Source organism: Podarcis bocagei (assembly GCF_964188305.1).
Source record: "Podarcis bocagei genome assembly, chromosome: 7".
In the NCBI taxonomy this organism is placed as follows: Eukaryota; Metazoa; Chordata; class Lepidosauria; order Squamata; family Lacertidae; genus Podarcis; species Podarcis bocagei.
Window position 1 is genome coordinate 9,801,621 of NC_138132.1, and position 25,382 is coordinate 9,827,002.

Here is a 25,382-nt window from a genome sequence, read left to right on the forward strand (position 1 = left end):
CCTTCCCTCCTGGTCTCCCAGAACTAGGAGAGGTATGACGTGGGAGGAGCAAAGACAGACACGACAGTATAGCCTCAGATTGCTTGGGAAGGACCCAGGAGAGGCGGCGGCTTAGGCAGCTGTGGGAAGGTGGGCACCTTCAGTCTCCACAACTGCCTCATAGGGGCATTACCTGCCAAGAAGAGTTGGTGTGTTCATTAGGCCTGGCACTCCCGCGTGGACCTTGTTTCTTCTAATAAAGAGTCTTTCAACTCTTTCGACACACGCCAACTCTCCTTCTTTTGATTAAGATTTGTGGTGCAGCGGTCTTTCAGTCTTTTAACAAGTTACTGTTCCATAATGTTCCAAATTCATGTTCCAAGTCAGCATTCCAGTTGTGGATTTCCATAGAAAAGCAATGTCGTGGGGTATATTTCACTAATTGTTTGGTGACTGTATAGTTTGGATCCTCCGAGATCTGAGCTCGCTCCCCTGGGCCCTAGGGAAGCCAGCCAAATCCAAGATTCACCCTGCTTTCACATTACACCATATCTTCTAATAAAGAGTTAACGCCACTTGATCTGTGTGATTTATTGCTGACCTGCTCCTGACAGGGACAATATTAAAGCCGGAGAACTATACTATTTGGGGGGGGGGTCACTAAGAGCAATTTAGGACTGGGGCCCTAATATTGTCCTCTGACCAAAATATCCAAGGTGATATTGAGATGGAGAATGACATCAATGAGGGACCCCAAACAAGAAAGCGCTGCATCAATGGGTGACTTCAGTTTAAAAGTTTTTAAATTTAAAGAGTGGAATTCCGTGTGCAGGTTATAGCTTTTGAATGTTGCAGTGAGAAGGGATGTGTGTGTAGGTAACACAAGACACCAAACAAAGATTTAAAGTTCAATATTCACTCTTTTTTTCTTCCAAATACAAAAAGCTGTTACAATTCAACTCAACACAAAGCATGTGCAAAGTTACAGAAACTGAGACATTGTATAAAAAGTTACACATTGAAGATGATTTCCCCCTCTTTTTGTTTTCTTCTCTCCTGTATTGAGCAAAAAGGAATTGTTACCTTGATGAAAATATTAACAGCTGCTGACCCACGGTAAAAAGTTACATAAAAGTCTAAAAAAAAATTTCATAATTACCATAAGACAGCCATCTCTTCTCCCTCCAGTTTTAATAGTTATTTGCAGAAAAAGACAAGATAAAAACACCTCAAAGACGGGTGACACTGAACTGCAGGAAGAGTTTCCAAAATGCTTGGAATTGATGATCACTAGCAGACTTGTGCGAGGTGGGGGTGAAGAGAGAGAGAGGGTGGTGGTAAAATCCTAAGAGGGGCCCCTTGCACAACTCCACCCACCCACCCACCCAACTACTGTAGAAAGGCTAGTGCCAAGGTGGATCTGGGCCTACAAAAATACAAGGATGTAAGGCTGAACATTCTAGCTTTTTCTTTGTCCAGAATCGTTTTTTTAAAAAGGAGAAAAAAGAATTGTCTTCAACAAGGAAAGGGATAAATGCAACTTCCTCGTGAGGGATGGTACAAAGGAAAGGAAGCATGCCTCTAGCTGTACAGGTAAAAACGCGGCCACCTTCCGAAACGACAGCAGTCTTCCCCAACTGGGGGGAACCCTCCAGGGGTTTTGGACTACAAGTCCCATCAGCCCCAGCAGATGGGCTGGGGCTGATGGGAGTTGTAGTCTCAAACCCCTGGAGCCCCCCTTCCTCCCACAACAAGTTGAGGAAGGCTAAACTACAGAGAGGAAACACGGGAAGAGGCTCCTTCCCTCCTGGGTTTCCCGAGACAGAAATGCCCACTGCCAAGTTTAAAAACTTGCCAAAAGCGGCGCAGCCAAGCTGCTCGCCCCCCCCCCCCCCGAGGATGGCGCGCTGCCATCACTGAGTGCTGGAGCCTCCCTGCGAGGTGCCTGTGTAGCTCCCGTAGTCGTAGCTGCCGTAGTACGGGGGCCACTGGTTCTGGTTCTGGTTCTGATAGTACTGGTTCCACTGCTGGGCGTACTGCAGGGAGAAGGAAGAAGGCTTGTCAATACGGATATCCAGACACCGGAGAAATGAAAGATTAAAATCCAATGCGCCAACCGGTATTTCTTATGCATGACTTAAAACAGAGGCAGAGAACTCCGGAGTGAATGCAGCCTTCCAAGCCTCTATAGCCAGCCCTCTGTCCCCAGACTGCCCCTCACCCCCTCGTGTGAATTCTGCCGGAGTGCTGTGCCAGGCTGGAATAGGTCCTGGAACCATAAAAATGCACTGGTGGGTGTGCAGAAACCTCTGGCTTCTGAATGGCTGGAATACAGCCTTCTGTACAAGGCTAGCAGCCCTCTGTGCCCAGTTGTGTTTCTGTCTATGCCCACCACTGGGATATGTGGAAAAAAAGGCCTCCAGGCCCCGATGTAAAATAAATGGGTGGTTGGAGAATCCCTGTTGATGCATCTCAAATTACACAAGGTTGATCTTTCTTCCACCTTTTCCTTGGGCAAGCTCTCTTTTTAAGGAGGGCTGCTAAACGAATCCTTCTCTGCTTAAAGCAGAACCAAAAGGGTATGCTTGCTCCTATGTGTACTCCATTGATATGGGGTGAGGAACGAGAGGGAAGACTTCCGCATTTTGGGGAGCCAAGGTTCTGAGCTGTGCAACCTGTCCAAAGTAAGGCAGATGAAGCACAATTTAATCTGGTTCTGAAAGTTCTGGGGAGGGGGAAGGGGTATACCAGATACTGCAGCCCACTGGGGGGGGGGGGAAGGTAAAGGACCACTGGATTGTTAAGTCCAGACAAAGGCGACTATGGGGTTGTGGTGCTCATCTCGCTTTCAGGCCGAGGGAGCCGGCATTTGTCGACAGCTTTCCAGGTCATGTGGCCAGCAGGACAACTGCTTCTGGCGCAACAGAACACAACCTATTTATCTACTTGCACTGGTGTGCTTTCAAACTGCTAGGTTGGCAGGAGCTGGGACAGAGCAACAGGCGCTCACTCTGTTGGGGGGATTCAAACTCAGTGGTTTAGACACAGCACCACTTGTATCCCGCTAATCCACCAGGGAACTTATACAAAACTTATACAGAACTATACAAAAGCAGAACTGAGCAGCTTCATCTAAAATATACAGGCCACAGAATTTCTCTTGGTTTAAGTGTGGAGGACTTCTACCACTGCTATTATTGTTATTATGATCTAACAGCGTTTTCGCCCTGCTCTTTAAGCCAAAAAGGCTCCCAGAGGAGCTTATGGAAGTGAGGCTGCGAGGCCAAGACAGGTAACAGTGCAATCCTATAGATAGCATCACAGAGGTATGCCCCGCTGAGCTGAACGGAACTTGCTCCCAGATTTTCCTTCTCACTCACCTGTTGGTACTGGTTGTAGTTGGGTTGATTGTAGGCTGGTGGGGTGGGGGCTGGGGCTGGGGCTGGGGCCGGAGCTGGTGCAGGCGGGGGCTGGCTGTAGCTTTGGCTGTAACCACTGTAGCTCCCATAGTTGTAGCTAGGGGCATATCCCCCTTGGCTGTAGCTGGATGGGGGGTTGTAGGGCTGGCTGTAGCTCTGCTGCAGAGGGGACAAAGGAATCATTTTATGCATTGTGCTCTACCCATGGAAACACACCAAAAAAACCACGGAGAGAAGCAAGCGAAGACCCAGTGAATGCAGAATACCCTGGGATAAATGACACCCTCCCGTCCCGGAGCTTTCATTATGGGGAAAAGGTTGTTTTCGTTTCAAGGGCTCCAACACTCTTTTTTGCACCTGCAAAATCCACCACCGTGGCAGGCACCTCACTTTAAAAAGTCCCACACAATACTCTTGACACTGGCACGCCCTGTCTGCCCCTTTCCTCCACAGGTCACCACGACACACCTACATACTTCTTCCTTGACAATGTCCAAACCCACCTGAGGAGGGACTCCCTCCTCAACACGGAAAGTGATTCTAAAACTCTCTGTTGCTTTCCCAGTTTCGCTACTGTGCCTTCCACCAAAATGCAGTTCTTGGGAAATGCAGCCAGTAAACTCCCTACCAAAGGACTCAGAGTTCGCACGCCCAGAACTATGGTTCTCAGGGAGGGAACACAAGCCTATTTAAGCCAACTAAGGCCCGGGGGCTGGATCCGGCCCAATCGCTTTCTAAATCCGGCCCACGGACAGTCCAGGAATCAGTATGTTTTTACATGAGTAGAATGTGTGCTTTTATTTAAAATGCATCTCTGGGTTATTTGTGGGGCATAGGAATTCATTAATTTCCCCCCCCCCCCCTTCAAAATATAGTCTGGCCCCTCCACAAGGTCTGAAGGACAGTGGACCGGCCCCCTGCTGAAAAAGGTTGCTGACCCCTGGTCTTAGGTGTACTTACATGGGAGCAAGCCCCATTGAAAACCAATGGCACTTACTTCAAAGTAAACATGCACAGGACTGTGCAGTTAAACTGGACTGGTAGATGGGTCCCATCTGCCCTGGTCTCAGCCACTGTTCCTATGCCTTTTCGTGTGCACCCCACTCTGCCGCAGACCAAAGGACATGCCTGGTGCCTGCTGCGCTGCTTATTCCTTGAATCCCCATCAGAGGAGGAGCTGCTAACACAGTGACAGCAGAAGCTTTCGTGGACTAAAGAGCCTAGAAGCTTGGCCATCCCTTGCACTAGAATTGGGGGGGGGGGAGCCCCAGCCAGCACGACCAACAGTTGCAGGCAATGGGAGCTGTAGCCCACGCCCTGTGGAGGGGAGCACATTGGCTGCCCCTGCCCCAGAGACATGGGCAAGAGAAAATGACTTGTTTGCGACGGCACAAGCAGAAGAAAAAAAAGGAGCAGACAGTTAACAGCATCAATTAGAGGCTGTTCTAATCAAAAAAATTTACAAAGCGTGGGAATGCGTCAAGGATTACATGAAAAGAGTTGGCTTCGGAGCCTAAAATTAATATGCAATAGTTTAAAGGGTGCAAGGTTATAGGATGATATTGAAACAAATATGGAACAACAATTATAAACAGCTGTTAACGCAACAAAAAACAACAACAGCATGTAAAGAAGATCGCACATGGGTGAAGGGAAGCAACGGGTTTAGCGGGAGGGAGGTGAGGGCATTAATTGAAAATTGTTAAAGATATATATGGGACCTAAGAGATTAAGGATAAGGAACCAAAAGGAGGAGACAAATATTAAGGAACAGTAAAAAAAGGGAATCTGAGAAGAATCAGTACAAACGAAAATATGAAACTCAAGGTTTTGTTATATACTGTTTTGTCTTGGATGTGAAGTCTTCTGTTGTAAAGATTGTACATAAAATGAATAAAGAAGTATCTTATAGGACAGTTTGGACTGAAGAACTTTCCCCTCCTCCTTTGGCCTCCCCAAGGAAGGTTTCTGTGTTTACCAAAACAGAAGGCACCCCTCCCCGCCTCACCTGTGGTCCTGGGTTGTAAGTACTGGGAGGTGCAGCTGGGGCCGGGGCGGGCGCAGGGGCAGGGGGCATGTTGCTGCTGCTCTTGTACGTATTCTGGTTTCGCGCCGGGCTGAAGCTGCTCTGCTGCTGGTTGCTCCGGTTGTAGTTGCCCCGGCTGTTGTTGTTGCTGTCTCGGTTTCCGCCTCCCCAGCGGTTCTGGTTGTAGCCACTGCCGCCGCCGCCACCACCACCGCCCCTGTTGAAGCCTGGATGAAGAAGCCACAGGTGGAAGGTCAAGCGAAAGCCAGTATTTTACAGTCCTTCCTTGTGGTGACCGACTGGATCGGGAATATTCTCAAGCAGGCGCCAGAGCTAGCGTCCTGCAACAACGTTTATGTCTTTTGTCTTTTTTATATTGTGATTTTATGTTGTGTACTTCCCTGAGATCTATGGGTATAGGGTGGTGTACAAATTTATTTAATCAATCAATCAATCAATCAATCATACATTCATTCATGGCTCAGAGGTGCGGGGGGGGGGGGAGTATTTGATCCCCTGCTAACTTTTTCTGACTTTTGTCTTCTGGGTTTCTGGGTGTTTTTCCTGTTGTTTTTCTGTCTCTCACAGCTACAATGAACCTACCATTAAAATTATGGACTGGTCATTTCTTCGTCACAGGGCAAACAGGCAAAGGGGATCAAATACTTCCCCCCCCCACTGTATGTCTGCACAGTGACCAAGTTTATGATGAAGGCGAGACCCAAAACAGCGTTCCCGACTCACAGAATCCCTTGCAGGGTATCTAGCACACATTACAAACATTCCCACATGCAATGGGTCCACTGGTGTCAGCTTACCTCCTCCTCCTCCTCCGCCGCCGCCACTACCTCTGAACCCTCCTCCTCCGCCACCACCGCCTCCTCCTCCTCGATTCTGGAAGCCACCCCGGTTGCCCATAGGCGGACCTCGGTTCTCGAAGCGCTGAAAGCCACCTCCGCCGCCGCCACCTCCTCCTCCGCCGCCGCCTCCTCCACGGCCACGGAAGCCTCCCCCGCGGTTGTCAAAGCGTTTTTCGGGTGGCGGGCCAGCCTTCTTGCCTTCCTCGTTGTACTGCCTCACCAGCTTCTCCGCTTCGTCCCGCTGCAGCTCGATGTAGACCACCGCGTCCAGGAAGTCGCCAGCTTCCGGCAGCGTGAAGTTGGCTGGCGCAGAGGGAGAAGACAGACAGACGCACGCGTCAGTCCCCGGTGGAGAAAAGCCGAGTGGAAGAGGAGAGGGGGGCAAAAGGGAGGGAGCGGGAGCTGCGTCCCGGGGCTCCAGGAGAGAAGAACGGGAGGGAAAAAAGGAACAAGTGGGAAACGCTGAGGAAGCAGAAGCAGTAAGCCAAAAGCATTGATGCATAGAATCGTAGAGCTGGGAGGGAACTCGAGGGATATCTAGTCCAAACCCCGGCAATGCAAGAATCCCAACTGAATGGCATGAGAGAGATTAGCTCCTCCCTTCCTGCCAGGCTACAGTCAGGGGGTTCCCTACTGGTCTCGTGCAGAGGATCGCATTGGTGCAGGACCTCATATCTGATTGCATGAGAGTATGAGAAGTTATGCCCCCCTCCATCCCACACACTACTTTACAAACACCCCCTCACATTGATCCAACCTGCTGGGAGTTGGGGAGACCAGCTGACAGTGCTACGTGTCTCAGACGAAGTCCGAGCCCTAGAGACTGGAGAGCCAGGATCAAACCTCCCACTTGGCTCAACAGCCCATTTCTGCCTATCATGCAACACAGGATTGCTGCGAGGACCGGTTTTCCCGTTCCAGGGCAACCATTGAGCAAGGGCTTTACCCATCTGTCCCATGATATTCTCACTGAATATTGCTCCGCTGAGATTTTGGCTGCCTCTATGTCAAGGCCTGCTGCACTCTGGCAAAGGCTACCCAGCTACGGTGTAGCAGGAAAAGGATTTCCACCGGAAAAGTGCCAAAGCTTACATTTCTAAACACACTTCCTTGGGGAGCCGAGTCCCACTGAACATACGGGGACCTGCCTCCAAGAAAATGTGCAAAACCCCTGACCCTCGAGTTCCAGTGTTTCAAAGGCAGCAGTTGTGGCGCAGGCTGTCTCGTTTGGGGTTTTTGTGTGTGATGGTTTTGTGTGTGCTGGTTTTGGTTTTGAAGGGGGTGAGCCTACCAAGATAAACACTGCCTCGAGGCGTGATATGCCTTCTGCATCTATCCTCTCCCACAGCAGCCGTGTGCGTGGGCACCTGCGGCATCGCTGGGTGGGCAGAGATGATGAAGCGATAACTAGGGGGTAGATAGAGCAGGTGGAAGGGAGCCAAAAGGGAAAGCTGGAAAGATCTAAGGGATCACTTTAAAGAAACCCTCAAACGATGCACACGGTCATGCTGGGTATCTCCCCTTATCGCCTGGGTCCTGCGGAGGAAAGCGATGGGTGTTCCCCCCTCTAGGATCCTACCTTTCATCTCTAACACTGCGTGGTCCGGCACATCCTTCCCCTCCTCATCCGTGCGTTTTACTGTTCGATCTTTTAAATCCTCGTCCGTGGGACAAATTACAATAGCCTTGCGCTGGAAACCTTCAAAAGGGCGCATTTTTCGTCTCTGGGCAGATCCATAAACGTTTGTCTAGCAACGGCAAAAAAGAAGAGGCAAAAATAAAATCGGGTCGTTACTTGTCAAAGTCTGTTGCGATGTCCGTCAGTGTTTTCAAACGACCCCCCCCCCGCCCACCTATGGATACAGAAGGATGTGTGTGGATCACTGGCTGTGTGCGACACCCGATTGGGAGTCATCCCCTGACTACTAACCTACCTTTAAGGCTTTCCTCCCCAGTTTTAAAGGATAAAAACAGCAACGCACACCAGTAATTTGCAGCCGTTTGCAATTCAAATGAGATCTCCTGGGGTGCCAGGCTAACAGAACAGAGTCTGCTTTGTTCAGGGGGGAAAGGGGGCAATTTACAAGCTAAAAACACAGATTTGGACAGCTTAAACACAAGTGGCAAAAAAGGAGCGTTCAGACCCATCCATTTAGATGTGTTATTTAAGCCTCTGAGGTACGGTCACCCAAGCACTAGAGTTAATAAAGCCTAGCAGGCTGGTTAAAAAACCCCCACACATTTCAATTCTGACCTCTAGGTCCTTTTGGGTGGGGGGCACACATTAACTGTCCTGCTGAATCAAATCAAAAGGCCCATCTATTCCTAGAGGGGTGAGAGAGCTGAACAAAATTTCACATCTGGCAACCAATGTGCCCCTTTGGTTTCAGGTATAACCTGGGTAGATGAATCTAAAAAGCCCAGGACACAAATTCAAGCAATGTATTTAGTGTTAACTCTGGAAGTGTGTGCTCAATTCCGACCAAACTAAGACCCCCTAAAGCACAACATACACCAGGAAGTTTGGTCTAGTCGAGAATCCAGCGTACACTTCCAGAGATAATGCAAAATACATTATTTCTGGTAAATGAGCCACCATAGCCACCATAGCTGCCAGAGTCCCAGGCTTTTTAGACTCGCTTACCTATGTATTATCAGGACGCAGGTGGCGCTGTGGGTTAAACCACAGAGCCTAGGGCTTGCTTATCAGAAGGTCAGCGGTTTGAATCCCTGCGACGGGGTGAGCTCCCGTTGTTCGGTCCCTGCTCCTGCCAACCTAGCAGTTCGAAAGCACATCAAAGTGCAAGTAGACAAATAGGTACTGCTCTGGCAGGAAGGTAAACGGCATTTCCGTGCGCTGCTCTGGTTCGCCAGAAGCGGCTTAGTCATGCTGGCCACATGACCTGGAAGCTGTACGCCGGCTCCCTCGGCCAATAAAGCGAGATGAGCGCCGCAACCCCAGAGTTGGCCACGACTGGACCTAGTGGTCAGGGGTCCCTTTACCTTTACTACCTATGTATTATCTGAAACCAAAGGGATGCATTGGTTGCCAGACGTGATATACGTTGACATTATTTTCAGCTCCCCTACCGCACTATCCAGCACTGTTTCCAATGATGGCAAACCCCTCCCCCCGCCAGATGTTTCCAAAACGTTCACTAGCAGTGGGTGAAGGCGGCAGCCCTCTCCTGTTTGTACCGGAATCTGACACTTAGGGATGGGCTGAATGCCAACACAGAGGTTTAGTTTAGCTATCGCAGCTAATAGCTGTCAACAGACCTAGCCTCCATGAATATCTCCCATCTCTTTTTGAAGCCACTTGTGAAATGAAATCAAAGCCCTTTATCAAATCCCTTTATCACAAAAGGAGAAAAGGCCACTTGACTGCAGCAGGGTCCTACACAATAAGATTTTTTAAAACTGAGGCTGAGCTCCCCACTGCCTTCTTCTGCCTTAGTGATTTTAATATGAAAGGATTAAACCAGCCTTCCCCAACCTGGTGCCCTATAGATGCTTTGGATTATAGCTACCATCAGCCTCAGCACAGGCCAATTTTAATTCCCTTTCTATATATATTTCAGCTACATGGTAGCTATATGGAGTATTACGTATAGGTGGCTTTGGGCATCTTTGAACTGCTATCTGTTCAGGAAAGCTTTTAATGTTTGATGTCGTATTGTGTTTCAATTTGCTGGAAGCTGTCCAGAGTGGCTGGGGGAACCAAGTGAGATGGGCGTCATATAAATAATATCTTATCAAAATCATCCTCATCCCTATTTTAAACCCAAGCACCATGACAAAGTGCGAGAAGCTGCCGCAGCTGCTACTTAGAACACGTTGCTGCTCAGAATTCGAAACAAAGACTAGGGTGGGGAGGCAGAAGCACTTTAACCCAAAGTTTGTCTTCTTCCTTTTAAGCCTGATTTGACCCAACTGTTTGCATGTTGTGCAAAAGCAAGGTAGCCATTTGTTTCTCAGAACCAGGCTCTTTGGGGTCTTCCCAAAAGTCACCTACCTGGTTCTCTTGCACTTACCTTAGCTTATATTCAGAAGCCCCAAACCCCACAGCTGAACTCCTGTTTTACCTGCATCCATTTTAAAGCACAGTCTGCCGTCTTGCTTAATGTGGTTAACAGCTGCTGCTTACTATATAGGTTCATTTTCATGCGACAGGTTTGGAGGGGAAGAGAGGCAGGGGTACATGCCTGTAAAATTCCTGGTGCAATACACACACATGTGCACAATGCTTGTTAAACAGCTGTGAATGGAAGACGACCTGTTTGCTGCCCTGCTTGGAGTAGTGGGGCGTCTTCAAAAAACGTAGACAGAGAAACTGCTCAAGGGAGGAATCACTCCGTACCTGATCCAGGATGTAATTTCGCTTCTTCCGTGCCGCGATTTGGATCAGGCGATTCAGGCACTGTGTCGCTTGTTGGATGAGCACGTCCCAGCGGCCAGCGTAGTTGCGTTGGCGTCGGAGTCCCATTACCTGAGGGAAATCAGGCTGGTTATTATCTCCGGGGCGGCCTCAAATGAATGGGCTCAGCTCTCTGGCTGTTTTGGACTACAACTCCCATAAGCCCTAGCCACTGCAGGACCGGCATGACGTATGCATCACACTCAAATGTTTTGCCCACGAAAGCTTACAGAGTCCCGAAAGGAGAAAAGAGCCATTCAATGGGTCTGGGAGGCTTCTGTTCAAAATCTTGGAAATGGACGGAGTAGCTGTAGATATAGCAATACTTGGCACGCATATAACATATCTGAAATAATGAAAGTGCCCTGCCAGTAACTGCAAATGGAATGTAGGTGGGGCATTTTTGTGATCGCATACTGCTAGCGTTCCACTGCTTTTTTCTTTTTCTAAAGATATATACTGTACATATATATTAGCTACTATAAATCAGAAAGATCTGATCCGCCTAGCGCGCCCAAAGTCTGACAGCAATACTGTCACTGCAGGAAAAGGAATGAATGATACAATGGGTGTCATGAAATTCTATTCAATAATGATCTAGAGCAGAACTCCAACATATAGTTAGCGGAGTAAAAACTTAAACACGTTGCAGGATTCCCCGCCCCCATAGACCAGGGGCAATTAATATTTCATCCAGCAGAGCTTTACTGCTATTGAAGGCAAATGAGCACAATGGTTACATATTCGGTACATTCAGGATTGGCTCTGTCCATAAGAAATCCAGTTGCCGCAGATTTAAATTAAACTTAAAATAACTTATAAGAAGTCTAAAGCTTAACACTAAGCATACAGAACACCACACCAGAAGTAAAAGAGAAGTGAAGAAGGCTCCTTCTGGCCCTACTTTTATAGTCAGCATGACCTTCACAGAAAGAGATGGGAACCAGTTTAAACCTGTACTAGCTTCTCTGAAGGTACAACTCAAACATCACAAACCTTCTTGCTTGTTTCTTTCACACAGAAAAGCTCCCAGAACCCTCTTGAATTAATAATAATAGGAAAGATCTCTACACATCAGATCAATACTTTCTATACCAAGCAATGCAAACTTACAATGGGAACACGGATATTGATTCTTGCACCAGGAGCCAGGAAACTAAGAAAGGAGTGTAAGGCAAATCACACCAAATGCTGCCACCTTACCCTCATTTTGTCCATGATGGCGTTTGTTCCCAGAATATTGTATTTCTTGCACGGATTGGCTGCAGCATGCTTAATGGCCCACGTGGTCTTCCCAGCTGCAGGTAACCCGACCATCATTAAAATCTGAAACAAATGCACCAGTCAGCTTAGCACATCACATATAAAAGTGCCCAAGTCAGATCCTAAGAGTGAGCCAACACTCCCACTTTACAAATAAAGGATTGTGTTGTGGAGCTGATGTCAAAACTCAGTAGTTTTGTGGTCATGGCTTCATGCAGCGCGATGTTCACAGGGCTCCCAACCTTCCCTAACCCAGCTGGAGTTCAATCCAAAAGAAGAAAACTGGGGTTACAGCAGGATCTAGTATCCCAGGAAGATAGGCACCAAACAGCTGTAAAAAAGCACCCAAATAAGAAAAACACTATCAGGATGACAGCTGCATAGAAAGAAAATAAAACTGTATTCCCAGTGCCTTTTTAGAGGTCCCTCCTGTCTCTCTTTACAATTAGTAACACCCACTCAAGGGTGATGGCTGTTTTTATAAGGTTTTTAAGATGTCAAGCAGATAAACAACTACACAACTTTCCAAAGACATCCGAAGGCAGCCCTGTATTGGGAAGTTTTCGATGTTTGGCAGTGTTTTTATTATGCTGGAAGCTGCCCAGAGTGGCTTGGGCAACCCAGTCAGATTATAAGTTATAAGTAATAAATAATAAAACCTAAAGTAGCTAGGATTCTGCTCATCTCTGAATGCCCCCAAAAATAACAATAATAAAAGCTGAGGAAGCTGAGACGGAAGAGACCAATCTCCCCCAAACTTCCTTTACGCTAGGCCAGGGGTTGCCAACCTGGTCCCTACCACCCACTAGTGGGCATTTCAGGATTCTGGGGGGGCGTTAGGGGGTTCTATGGCACAAGCTGAATCCTCCTTCCATCAAGCACTGGTGGGCGGTAAGGAAATTTTACCATCAAGAAAGATGCATTAGTGGGCGGTAGGTATAAAAAGGTTGACTACCCCTGTGCTAGGCTGAACATCTGGCTCATTCAACACTGTTTGCAAGGAAAGGCTCCGTTCATGTGATCCGTCAACTTGTGTGAGCAGGGAAATAAGTTCAAAAGAACAGGCCCCAATTTCTGTGCGTGGAAGCCTGGCTTTCAGGCGCCACCTACCTCACATTCCGTTTTGCTCTTTGGTCCAATTGTCCCCCGAACCCGCTCTGACAAGGGAAGATGCTGGATGAAGGTGAACCCAGGCGGGACTTGGAAGAAGGCATCCTCCCTCTGGCCAAAGTTGAACTCGATGGCGCAGTTCTTCACCAGGACGTGAGGAAAGAGTGCCTGGCCGCCCAATGCCTCCTTCCGCAGCCGGTAGGCCACCCCTAGCCATTTCCCGTTCTTCATGTAAGACATTTCGACATCGTCGCCACACTCAAAGTCCTAAGACCAAGGAAGGAATTAGAAGCCAGTGCACGACCTCCAAAGCAATAAACTGTAGCTGTTGCCCATTGCAGCACAGGTGGCTAGCTTGTGGCCCTCTGGGTGCTGCTGAACTACAACTCCCAACATCCCTTGCCAGTCATCTGGGGTTCCTTTTTCAGTCAGCAGAATCACCCAAAGACTCTTTCAGAATCTTCTTTCTCAGTTCAGCTCAGCTGTTGGTGAATTCCCATTTGGGAAGAAACACCTCACTGATTCTAGTTTGACTTAAATAAGTAACATTACAACTTATACAACTACTGGTCTAAGGATAACAACAACAACAACAATTTATTATTTATACCCCGCCCATCTGGCTGGGTTCCCCCAGCCACTCTGGGCGGCTTCCAACGAAATATTAAAATACAATACTCCGTCAAACATTAAAAGCTTCCCTAAACAGGGATGCCTTCAGATGTCTTCTAAAAGTCTGGTAATTGTTTTTCTCTTTGACATCTGGTGGGAGGGGGTTCCACAGGGCGGGCGCCACTACCAAGAAGGCCCTCTGCCTAGTTGGCTTCTCGTAGCGAGGGAACCGCCAGAAGGCCCTCGGCGCTGGACCTCAGTGTCCAGGCAGAATGATGGGGGTGGAGACGCTCCTTCAAGCATACTGGACCGAGGTTGTTTAGGGCTTTAAAGGTCAGCACCAACACTTTGAATTGTGCTCGGAAAAGTAAAACTGTGTTTAGTGAAATATTCCTCCTCTCTGCTCTTCAGCAGAGTAACAACCCAACCCCAATCTCTCCCTCAGAACATGTCTTAAAAAAAAGTCTGTTGCTAAAGAAACCTTGTTATTGGGGGGAAACTTGTTGCTGGGGCAAAACTATGCAAGGATCACTTCAAGCGTATTTTTAGACCACACTAAAAACCTGTACCTCAGCAGCACTTGGGAGGACCATAAGTTAGCCACCCTTGACCTAAATATTTGGTGTTCTCCCTTTCCCCAGTGTTAGAATTGTCAACCCATGCAAACAAGGACGGCTTCAGCAATGCCCCCCATGACATGCACTCTGATCACATGCGCATTTAAACAATTTGATTGCGTGTGGGACACTATGCATCCGCGCAAGAGGCGGAAACATAACTTCCACGGAACCACGAGCCACACTCACCACGAGGCAGGTGATGATGTCGTTCTCCGCAAAAGTTTCCCCGTAATTTTCAAACTTGCTGTTGGTGGATTTCTTCCCTGTGCCGCCATAGCCATAGGAGTGAAGCTCTTCACCTAGCAAGACAAAAGAAGTCAGCAGAAGCATAAATGCAGTGTTGTCTGCAAAGAGACATCTTTATCATGGCAGCCTGCCGACCAGACATGATCCTGTTCACCCCAGGACTCCTGTTTCAGAAACGGCATGCTGTTTTTTGAGCTTCGCATATCATTTCTTTGACTACCTCAAGAGGAGCTGGAGAAGTACTCCTCTAAGATGGCACTTGCCTGTGGCTACTGTAGCAACTTTTCATTTAAGGATTTAAATAAAACAGGTTTTTTGGGTGAGTTTTTTGCTGCCTGATTTAAAAAGGTACCTGTGGCGTTCGTACAAAGCCCCCAATTGTTTCACGGACTATTGACCCGTACACCACTAATCCGCTGCCACCAACAAGGTTCTCCCCGGTAAAACACTAAGTATCAGTCGGCTTCTCAAGTTAACAAACAACGAGGATTGTAGTTTATTGCAAACACAAATAAACTTGAAATGCATTCGAAACGCTGTTACCCTTTACCCTCTTAAGTCTCATTTTATCCTGTCTCTCTCCCCTCACACAAGAACCAACTGCACTAACTGTCTCTCTATTTCCATCTGTCTTCCAACTGCTTTTTCCCAACTGTCTAAACCTCTGGCTAAGCCTTTTAAAAACAGGTAGGCTTCACCTCTGGGCTTTTCTATTGGTCTGCCTATTAACACTTTCTCTCCCCCCCTGTACAGACATTTCAAAAAGAACGGGCAAACGCCACAGTGCCCGTGGATAATAATTAATGTAGCCAACTGACTATAGTTGGGGAATGATGTTTAAGAGTTGGGTGCATGTCCTGAGCTCTGGCTCCATGTTCAGCAGCTGCAAGGTCTCTCTTACCTAACTGGGTGCTGCAAGAATCCAGCGACCACCCGACTCGCACCACGTGAGGATCGGGCTCAGTGGGAGGAAGATGCTTGACAGATATCTCTTCGTTAATCTGAGGACAAAAGGACAGGGATCCACGTCATGAGACATCTTGAAGTCACAGCTTTCCACTTGAGAACAAGGATGGATTTCTAGAGACAGAGAGTTTGCTCTACGCACTTTAATGTGTGTTTACGGAGAGCACCTTGAAGAATGGGCGAAGGCAGCAATCTGGGGACGCAGACTTACTGCAAAGGGTTTGCCGCTGCTTCAAAGCAAGGTTATTTTAATGAGAGGTTTGCGAGTGAGAACAAGGTACGAACCCAGAGCGAATTCTAGCTGGAACTGTTAATGACACCGAGGAAACTTTTAGCTGTCAGAATTGCAAATACAGTGGAACCTCGGTTTTTGAACGTAATTGGTTCCAGAAGACCGTTCGACTTCCGAAACATTCGAAAACCGAGGCACAATGGGCGGTTGGTAAAATCCATTGAGAAAATTGAAAAACACGCAGTGGAAGCTTTTCAACTTCCGAGGCACGTACAAAAATGGAAACAATTACTTCCAGGTTTTCAGCATTCGACTTCCAAAACGTTTGGCTTCCAAGACGCTCAAAAACCAAGGTTCCACTGTACAGTGGTACCTCGGGTTACATATGCTTCAGGTTACAGACTCCGCTAACCCAGAAATAGTACCTTGGGTTAAGAACTTTGCTTCAGGATGAGAACAGAAATCGTGCTCTGGTGGCGCGGTGGCAGCAGAAAGCCCCATTAGCTAAAGTAGTGCTCCAGGTTAAGAACAGTTTCAGGTTAAGAACGGAGCTCTGGAACGAACTAAGTACTTAACCTGAGGTACCACTGTATGTAAAAATAAAATGAACGTTTTTGCAAAATTTTGGGTGGCAAGGGGGTGGGGAGTAGACGTGCAGCAGAATCAAGGAAATTGAGCCCCTGTGAGTTGCCCCAGTATTATTTAAAGCACAACACCAGTGGGTATCAATACTCACAAGCCTGCCTGTCTTCATCCATGCAGCAACCCCCCCCCCCGAGCAACTCTAGAACCAAAAAGCAGGCTCCCTTACCTTCATTTCGTAACAGACCCTCCCTCGCCTTGCCCCATAGGTGGCTCGGGCACCTGACCACAGGAAAGCGAACCCTTCTATGGTCAGAGGGTAGCCGCTGTATCGGTCACGGGCAACTTTGAAATGCAGGTCGCAATTATCTGGAAGGCAAAGCCAAAGGAGAAGTCAGAAGCACACGCCAGTGGCTGCTACCACCCTCCAACACCCCTTTTTTCCAGTGGACGTTGAGAAGTTCAGACAAGAGGGAGGCTTTGAGCGATGGCACGCTGCTACCACCCAGGAAACTCACATGTATCAATGGCCACCAGCGACTCATCAAAGTCCTCTTCGTCATCTTCAGCAGGCGGCTGAGGAGATCGGCCCCTGGAAAAGAGTGACAGCAAATGCAGGCCCCATAAACCCATTTCATGGGCTCAAGACACAACCTGCAAGGGAAGCTCGCAAGGAGCAAGCGTTGACAAATGCATAGCAGCTGGTTCCCACCCTGGGTCACCAAAGGCACTGTTAAAAACAAATTCTGGATCATCAGATTGCTTTAACAAACCTCAATAAATTATACCTCTACAACTACAAGCCCCTGTGGTGCCAAATAAACAAAGACCTAAAGAGATGGAACAACACGAATTCCACTCTCTCAGACAAAATAGCCATGATCTAAATAACCACCCTGCCAAAACTAACCTACCTATTACAAACCCTCCCAATCTGGATTCCCCAAATCCAACTCCGCAGATGGCAGAGAAAACTACACTCCTTTATCAGATTGCTTTAACAATTACCACTGACCCACAATCAATGTGTTTACATATAATCAGGATTTACACCCAACTCCGACACTTCTGTTATGTACTGAAGTTCTCACCCTGGGCCAGCAGGGGGATACTGTAGATAGTTATGCAAATGAAGGATCGAAAAGTGACGTTCAGTGATTGGATAGTTTTAGAAAATGGCAACAGTTACAATGTTCTGGAGCTCTATATAAGCAGGCTGACTGAGCCCCACAGCTTAGTTCTGTTCTGACATCTGAATAAAGAAGAGCTGTTTGAAGAATCGCTGTGTCGTCTGCTATGTTCGCCCACAACTTAACAACTTCATAGATTAATTTTAATTAAGGATTATTCCCACTTCAGCATTTAAGACTGAGGTATCAGTCAAGATGCAGCCACTCTTAAAATCCTTTTTTTTTCAAAACGTTGTAAATTCTGCCAGATATACAACATCCTTTGAGAGTTACTCAAATCCACAAAGTTTAAAGAATGCACTTCCCAGACTGAGAGATGCAATACGTATCTGCTTCAATCTCAATGGCACCCATGGGTTAATTTCCACCCTGTTGCTGCTGCCGCCCGTAAAGACTTGCCTGAACGCACCTCTTATCATCTCGGTGTTCGTAATATCCGCGCCCCCGGGACTCCTCAGCTGGCCTCTTGCGGCCTTGCTGCTGCTGCTGCCAGGGCTGGGATGAGTCGGAAGAGCCATAATTGGAAGGGGGTGCATTGTAGCCAGAAACTGAAGTGTTGTAGTTAGACGCAGGTCCCGAGGAAGGTGCGCTGTACCCAGAACCTGGCATGTTATAGCCAGAGGCTGGCTCCTCTTGCTTCACTTCTGTCTTCATTTCTACACTCAAACAAAACGTAACACATTCAATTGGGAAAGGAAGCCTTTACTCTGAGGTCACAAGTTATGGGCATGGAAGGAAGTACAGTGGTGCCTCGCAAGACGAAATTAATTCGTTCCGCAAGTTTTTTCTTCTTGCGAGTTTTTCGTCTTGCGAAGCACGGTTTCCCATAGGAATGCATTGAAAATCAATCAATGCGTTCCTATGGCGACCGTCCGGGGACAGAGGGGAAGCGCCGCGCGCCTTCCCCTCTGTCCCAGGACCTGTTTAAAGCAAGGGGTGGCGGGGAGAAGATTGCTTCTCCCCGTTGCCGCCCCTTGGTTCAAAAGGGGTCCGGGGAGAGAGGGGAAGGCGTGCGCGCCTTCCCCTCTGTCCCCGGAGATTGCGGGGCTGGCAACGGGGAGAAGTTATATTCTCCCCGCCGCCCCTTGCTTCAAAAGAGGTCCGGGGACAGCGGGGAAGACGCGCTGCACTTCCCCACTATCCCCGGAGCTTGCGGGGCAAGCTTCGTTTTGCGAAGCAAGCCCATAGGGAAATGTGTCTTGCGAAGCGGCTAAGAAAACTAAAAACTCCTTCGTCTAGCGAGTTTTTCGTCTTCCGAGGCGTTCATCTTGCGGGGCACCACTGTATTATTACTGCCATTGGGACTTGCAAGGCAGAACCAAAGCCACCAATCCCCTAGATCAGCGGTGTCCAAACTTTTTTCAAAGAGGGCCAGATTTGATGAAGTGAGGGCTGACCAAAGGGCCAACCAAAGTTGTTAAGCTTCTTTTAGGATTGAAGTTGGGTTTTTTGGGATTTTACCCCAGGGAATAAACTGCCACTGGGGCCAGATTAAACTGACCAGAGGGCCGGATTAGGCCCCCGAAACGGACTTAGGACATGCCTGCCCTAGATAAAACAACCCATGTTACGCACTGAAGTTCCGTTACACTCCGACATCACAGCAGAACACGGGACATGAATAAGTTAAGTGGATACGCAAACAAGAGGGCAGTTCAGCTCTGTGAATTCTCTGGGGACAAAAATCCACAGAATGGAGTCTGGGGCGTCGCTGAAAGGGGAGGGGAGATCTGCCCCTCACGAAAAGAGTGCATTACGTGGCAGAAGAGGCAGGCGCACCACCACCAGAAGCAGTGGATTTCAAATGCAGCCATTTACTGTACCCCAGATAAACAAATTGCTACCTTTCACTTACCTGGGGGGCAGGCGGAGGGAGAAGACGGATTTTTTAAAATCAGGAATTGACAGTTGGGTGTCTCGGGCTACACTGGCAGGGACTCTTATCACAAGAGACCAATGTGTGGCTGTATATATGGAGATGTTCTGTGATCCCTATAGTGTCTGAAGGGCATTCATGCCCACCATAAGGCTGTGCATTTCACTAGCCAATATGAAATACCGCTCTGGGCGCCTTCCTCCACCACCAAAAGTACCGTATTTTTCGCCCCATAAGACGCACTTTTTCCCCTCCAAAAATGAAGGGGAAATCGGGGTGCGTCTTATGGGGCGAATGCCTGCAAGCCTTGCGCGCCCGGCAGGAGGTCCCACCGGGTGCGCGAGGCTTGGGGCGGCAGCGGACTGCTTGCGCGCACCTAGAAGCTTGGCGCGCGCTGAGCTCAGCACGCCCCAAGCTCCTGGTGTAGCGCAGCGCACCTGGGGGGGGGGAATAATTTTTTTCCCTTTATTTCCCCCCCCCCCAAAATCTAGGTGCGTCTTATGGGCCGGTGCGTCTTATGGGGCGAAAAATGCGGTAAATACTTATATATATAAAAAAGGAACATCCCAGCTGCTATTGAAAATTTCTGCACGAGGCCAAGGGAGTGCTACCTATACAGTTACAATGATCAGCACGTGATAAAGGTCTGGGGTTGGTTTTTTTAAAACACCTGACTGTACCTGAATGTAAGCCAGAATGATCTTGGTCTAGAGGTCTCCTCTCGTAGCCAGATTCGTTCTCCTGTTTAACGTTGAAGTGCTCGTATGGCTGGTGGTATCCTTGCATGTTGTCCTGATGAGTGTTGTCGTGGGTGCCATCTTGAAATGGGAAAGGCAAGAACATAGGTCAGGACCGCTGTTCCATTCCACGCCCAGCTTTGAAAAAACAACGGGGAGGTTGGAAACATGTGTGCCAGCGTTTCTTGACTGCTAGATGAAGGCTGGAGTGGCGGTCTAGGCTCAGCAAGGCCAACCAACACATACAAAATGGGTAAGGATAGCAGGGTTTTCCATACGGGTTGATATTGACCCCCTGGGATTGGTGTGACTGGGCAAGGGGCGAATAAAGACCATGGGGTTGAAAGGGCCATGGGGTGGAAAAGTTTACAATCGTGCAAAAGGTTTAATCAGGAGCTGTAAGTCTCAGAAATACAGGGCATGAGTACATACAGTGGTACCTTGGTTTAAGAACAGCTTAGTTTATGAACAACTTGAATTAAGAACACTGCAAACCCAGACGTAGGTGTTTTGGTTTGTGAACTTTGCCTTGAAAGCAGAACACGTTTCGCTTCCTGTTGAGTTTGTTCCATTTGTAAACTGAGTCTCCCGCTGCTATGGGAAAGCGCGCCTTGGTTTAAGAATGCTTTGGTTTAAGAACAGACTTCCAGAACGGATTAAGTCCATAAAACCAAGGTACCACTGTACATATTTCACATCCCTCGTCAACAAGGAACCTCTGCATTTAATAAGACATAATAGTTTCACTTGTACATATATATATACATATATATATAGGAAGTAAAACAAGTGAAACTATTATGTCTTATTAAATATATGTCTTATATATATATATATGTATGTATGTATTACATTTCACAATTGTTAAAGGTGACTGAGGATTGATAAATGTTGATCATATTTACACATCTTCCTTGACTTTCATTATATTCCTACAAATTTGGGTTGGGGTCGATGACATATGCTCATCAAGGGATCAATGAACTCAGAAGTTTGAGAAATGCCAGTTATAGATTATCAGCAGAATGAAGCAGCTGAAGATATCTGGAGTGTACATTTCAGGATGCAGGCAGCAAGTGGGTTTCATGTCTGAAAGTCCCTCCCAGGGAAAGAAAACCACTTTACGTAATTCGTTTGCTGCATGGCTAATTGTAAATGTCAGGGACAAGCAGGTTTTGAGTCTCCCCTTCTCCCACACATACGGCTTTTCTACAGGAGGCAAATTTTACTTCTCTCTGAAAAGGAGCTTTCAAGCCCCTAGCCTGGAAAAGCATCACTGCATGATTTTGCCATGTGCATAGAGGGCTTCTGAGGAAGGAAGAAAAGCAGTGGGTGCCGTACACACCCTCCACTCCACACCATACAAAACAATTGCGCTTCATGCAGGAGAAGCTCCCATATTTCACAAACGCAGGGGCACCAAGTTGCATATCCCCGCTGCATATTCAGTCACTTTTACACCGGATTGATAATTCCTCATCACAGCACTTCCTCTGCCTGTCGCAGCCCCCAGAACTCATATTTCACAATATACAGTGGTACCTCGGATTACATACGCTTCAGGTTACACACCCCACTAACCCAGAAATAGTGCTTCAAGTTAAGAACTTTGCTTCAGGAAATTGGGCTCCAGCGGCACAGCGGCTGCAGGAGGCCCCAGTAGCTAAAGTGGTGCTTCAGGTTAAGAACAGACCTCCGGAACCAATTAAGTACTTAACCCGAGGTACCACTGTACACTGTACTCATTGGTCACATGCATACATACTCGTAAAACTCCAAGTGGAAGTCAGACCAGAGATTTTACAAGATGACAAGCCATGGTACTAATCATGCCTGGGTTGGGATGTTTGCAAACATGACAGCAAGGCAAATTGCTTGCCGTCCTATTATCCTAGGCAAGAGCATTACAGTCATACCTTGGGATAAATGTGCTTCACATTAAGTATTTTCGGGTAGCGTTTCACTTCACGCAAATGCGCAGATGGTCAAAATGACGTCATGTGCATGCGCGGAAGCGGCGAAACGTGACCTGCGCACGTGCAGATTGCATTCGCTTCAGGATGCGAACGGGGCTCCGGAACGGATCCTGTTTGCATCCCGAGGTACCACTGTATTTGAGAGGATGGAGGAGGCCACTGCTGAATCCCCAGGCACTCTCAAAGCAGCATACTACCTGGTAACTCAACTCAACCGGAATTGACCTACTAGCAGAATCATAAACAGCACATAGCTTTTCTGTAGTAAATTTCACAGTGGTACCTTGGTTCTCAAACAACTTGGAACCCAAACACTGCAAACCCGGAAGTAAGTATTCTGGTTTGTGAACTTTTTTCAGAAGCTGAACATGCTCCGTTTTGAGTGGCGCACTTCCGTTTTGAGTGTTACGGTGAGGTTTGCCTGTTTTTGTTATTTATTTTGCATTTTTGTTTTTGCAGCTCTTTTTGTTTTGTTTTTGTGGAACCCAGTTCAGCTACTGATTGATTTGATTGTGTGACTGTAGTACATTACATTGTTTATTGCTTTCATTTTATGGATCAATAGTCTCGTTAGATAGTAAAATTCATGCTATATTGCTGTTTTAGGGGTTGTTTTTAAAAGTCTGGAACAAATTAATCCATTTTGTGTTACTTTCTATGGGAAAGCACGCCTTGGTTTTGAACGCTTTGGTTTTGGAACAAACATCCGGAACGGATTAAGTTTGAGAACCAAGGTACCACTGTAATAACACAGAGCACCCTTGATACATCAGGGCCCAAGGTCTACCTACTCCAGCATCAAAGTGGCCACCCAAACCTGCTTGTGGGCATCCCATAGGCAACAACGCTCTCTCTGCTTGCAATTGGCAGAGGCATGCTGCCACTGACAGCAAAGGGAGTACACCATCCCTGCAAATTTCCTCCAGCCACATGACACCCGTTTGTTCCCAGATTTAGACACAGCAGACATTAGACAACTTAGGTGAAACCTAGACCTGTCACAGGAACCAGGTGTTAACAAACCAGCATCCTGGCTTTTTCACAATTCATTACAGGTAGTACCACCTCTCTCCAGAGACAAGACTCATCTGTGATTCTCATGGGGAAATAACAACACAGGCTCACAGCACAGAGCTGCACCAGGCCACTCTCACAGGAGTACTAAGCACAGCTGCAGCTCAGCTGTTACAGCATCTGCCCTGAATGCAGATGGTCCCAAGTTCAATCCCCAGCAGCATCTTCATGCAGGAAGTTGGAGAGACATTGGTCTGGAACCACGGAGAGTCAGCACAGTGCCGGTCAGCACAGACAATACTAAGCTAGGTGGACCGTGGACCTGGCTCAGAATAAAGCACCTCGCTATGTCCAAGTGAGTAGCTCAGTTGGTTAGATTGTGGTACTGATAACGCCAAGGTTGCAGGTTCGATCCCTGTATGGGAAAACTGCATATTCCTGCATTGCAGGGGGTTGGACTAGAATCAGGCATGTCCAACTCTTGAGAGACTGTGATCTACTCCCAGTATAAAAAAACTGGCAGTGAATCTACCCATTGTGCACAGAGACCCATTGCCATTGGAGGGAGGAGGAGTATGCGTGGGGTGGGTGGATTGCCCAGAGTTGAGGTTTTTTTTTAAGGAGGGAAGTGCCCAGAATTCTTGAGCTTTTTGGGGGGAGGAGTTTTTCAGCTCGCTCCCCACCCCCCGCAACTTTTTGTATGCGATAAGGATCTTGCGATCTACCAGGATCAGCCAGGAATCTACCGGTAGATCACGATCTACTGGTTGGACATTCCTGGGCAAGATGATCCTCAGGGTCACTTCCACCTCTATAATTCTATGATTCTATGTCTCCCAGCCTGGAGCTGCTCCAGGAGACCCCGAAGTCCCTTCAAGCATGAAGCAGCTGCACCAGGGAGGCTCCCGCCTGCCAGACACTCTCTCATGATGAACTATGCCAGAAAGGCAGAGCTGCAGCTGCGCCGGGGAAGGAGAACAGAGGGAACCAGAAAGCAGAGTGGCACCGTGCATGTCTGTGCTGCGAGACAAGAAAAGCCCCGCAGCAGAGCTTCACCAAGTCGCCAGTCCTTAGGCTGAACTCCGAGATCGAAGCGGGACCCCAGATCGACGCTGCACCGGGAGGCCCACGTGCATTTCCTAGGCAGCCGATGCACCGAGCTGCACCAGGAAGACCACATGCCTCTCCCGGGGAAGGAGAAACGGGTGCAGCGGATCCCCAGCGCGGATCTGCAACAGGAGGCCTGCCGTCCCCAGCGCGGAGCTGCACCGGGAGACCCCCGTGCCTCTCCCGGGGAAGGCGAGAAACAGATGGACCGGGTCCCCAGAGCGGAGCTGCACGGGGAGGCCCCATGCTTCTCCCCGGGAGCGGAGGCGCCGATCCCCCAGCCTGGCGCTCCCCGGCGGCGAGGCTCCCGCTCCTTCCCCGCCGCTTACAATGTCCGTCCGGCAGCTGCTCCTGCTGGTCGGCGCCCGCTCCCGGCGCTCCTCCGCGGGCCTCCTCCGCTTCCAGCGCCGCCTGCAGCCGCTCGGCCAGCTCCGCCTTCAGCCCGCGGGTGTCGAGGCCCCTCCGGCCCAGCTCCTCCTTCAACTCGTTGACGCGCAGCTTCCGCACATCCATATCCCCCCCGCTCAAGCCCCGCCGCGGGGTCGCGGTTGCCCGGCCATCGGCGCTCCGTTCCGGGCTCGGCTCAAAATGGCCGCCGCCGCCCTCCTCCCCTCTCAGCGCCCCGCCAGCCATGCGCCGGTCTCTCTGGTTGGCCGGCCGCCCGAGGGAGGGATGAGAGGCGCCCGCTGATTGGCCCGCGCCTTCCCTACCTCTGCCTCCTCCTCCCTTTTCCCTCCGTCTCCCGCTCGTTCCGCCGCTTGTGGAAGAGGCCCGCCCATTGGACACGGGAGCGAGCCCGTCTACAAAGAGCTTCTTTATTGGCTAACGGTGGCTCGTCCCCTCACATCCCCTGCTGTAGGTAAAACTAGTCGGAGGAGGGGAAAGGACTGATTGACGAATGAGGGAGGTTGGACCAACTTTTCAAGAACCAATCAAGAGTCCTCTTCCCTTCTGAGTTCTCATTGGTTGGAGTACGGATTTGTTTGTTTGTGGAGGGATTTTTCTTACTTTTCCTATTGGTTGAGCCCTCAAGGGGCTTTATGCTTGCCGACGAATGGCCGTCATCAAGATATTCCTTGCGGGTTGCATTTGTGTCTAGAGTTTCCATTGGCTGAGTTCTTGGCGGGAGGCATTTCTCTGGGTGTGTCTT

At 48.7% G+C, this 25,382-nt stretch overlaps 1 protein-coding gene across 2 annotated transcripts; it reads right to left on the bottom strand.

Moving 5' to 3' along the window:
- Positions 1-879: 879 nt before the first annotated feature.
- On the bottom strand, positions 880-24,817 carry HNRNPUL1 (heterogeneous nuclear ribonucleoprotein U like 1). 2 transcript variants are annotated; one of them, XM_081200231.1, is made up of 15 exons: positions 24,562-24,817; positions 20,079-20,216; positions 17,932-18,178; positions 16,851-16,924; positions 16,562-16,701; positions 15,454-15,553; positions 14,493-14,605; positions 13,075-13,341; positions 11,905-12,027; positions 10,645-10,773; positions 7,864-8,032; positions 6,243-6,587; positions 5,407-5,651; positions 3,360-3,554; positions 880-2,015 (listed from the first exon to the last, which is right to left on the bottom strand). In XM_081200231.1, the coding sequence occupies exons 1-15, from the start codon at positions 24,743-24,745 to the stop codon at positions 1,893-1,895; spliced, it is 2,592 nt and encodes an 863-aa protein (XP_081056357.1). In that variant the 5' UTR covers positions 24,746-24,817; the 3' UTR covers positions 880-1,892. The 2 variants fall into 2 exon arrangements, with proteins under 2 accessions (XP_081056357.1, XP_081056358.1); XM_081200232.1 differs by having other exon boundaries at positions 3,360-3,557; positions 24,562-24,796.
- Between the last annotated feature and the right edge of the window lie 565 nt (positions 24,818-25,382).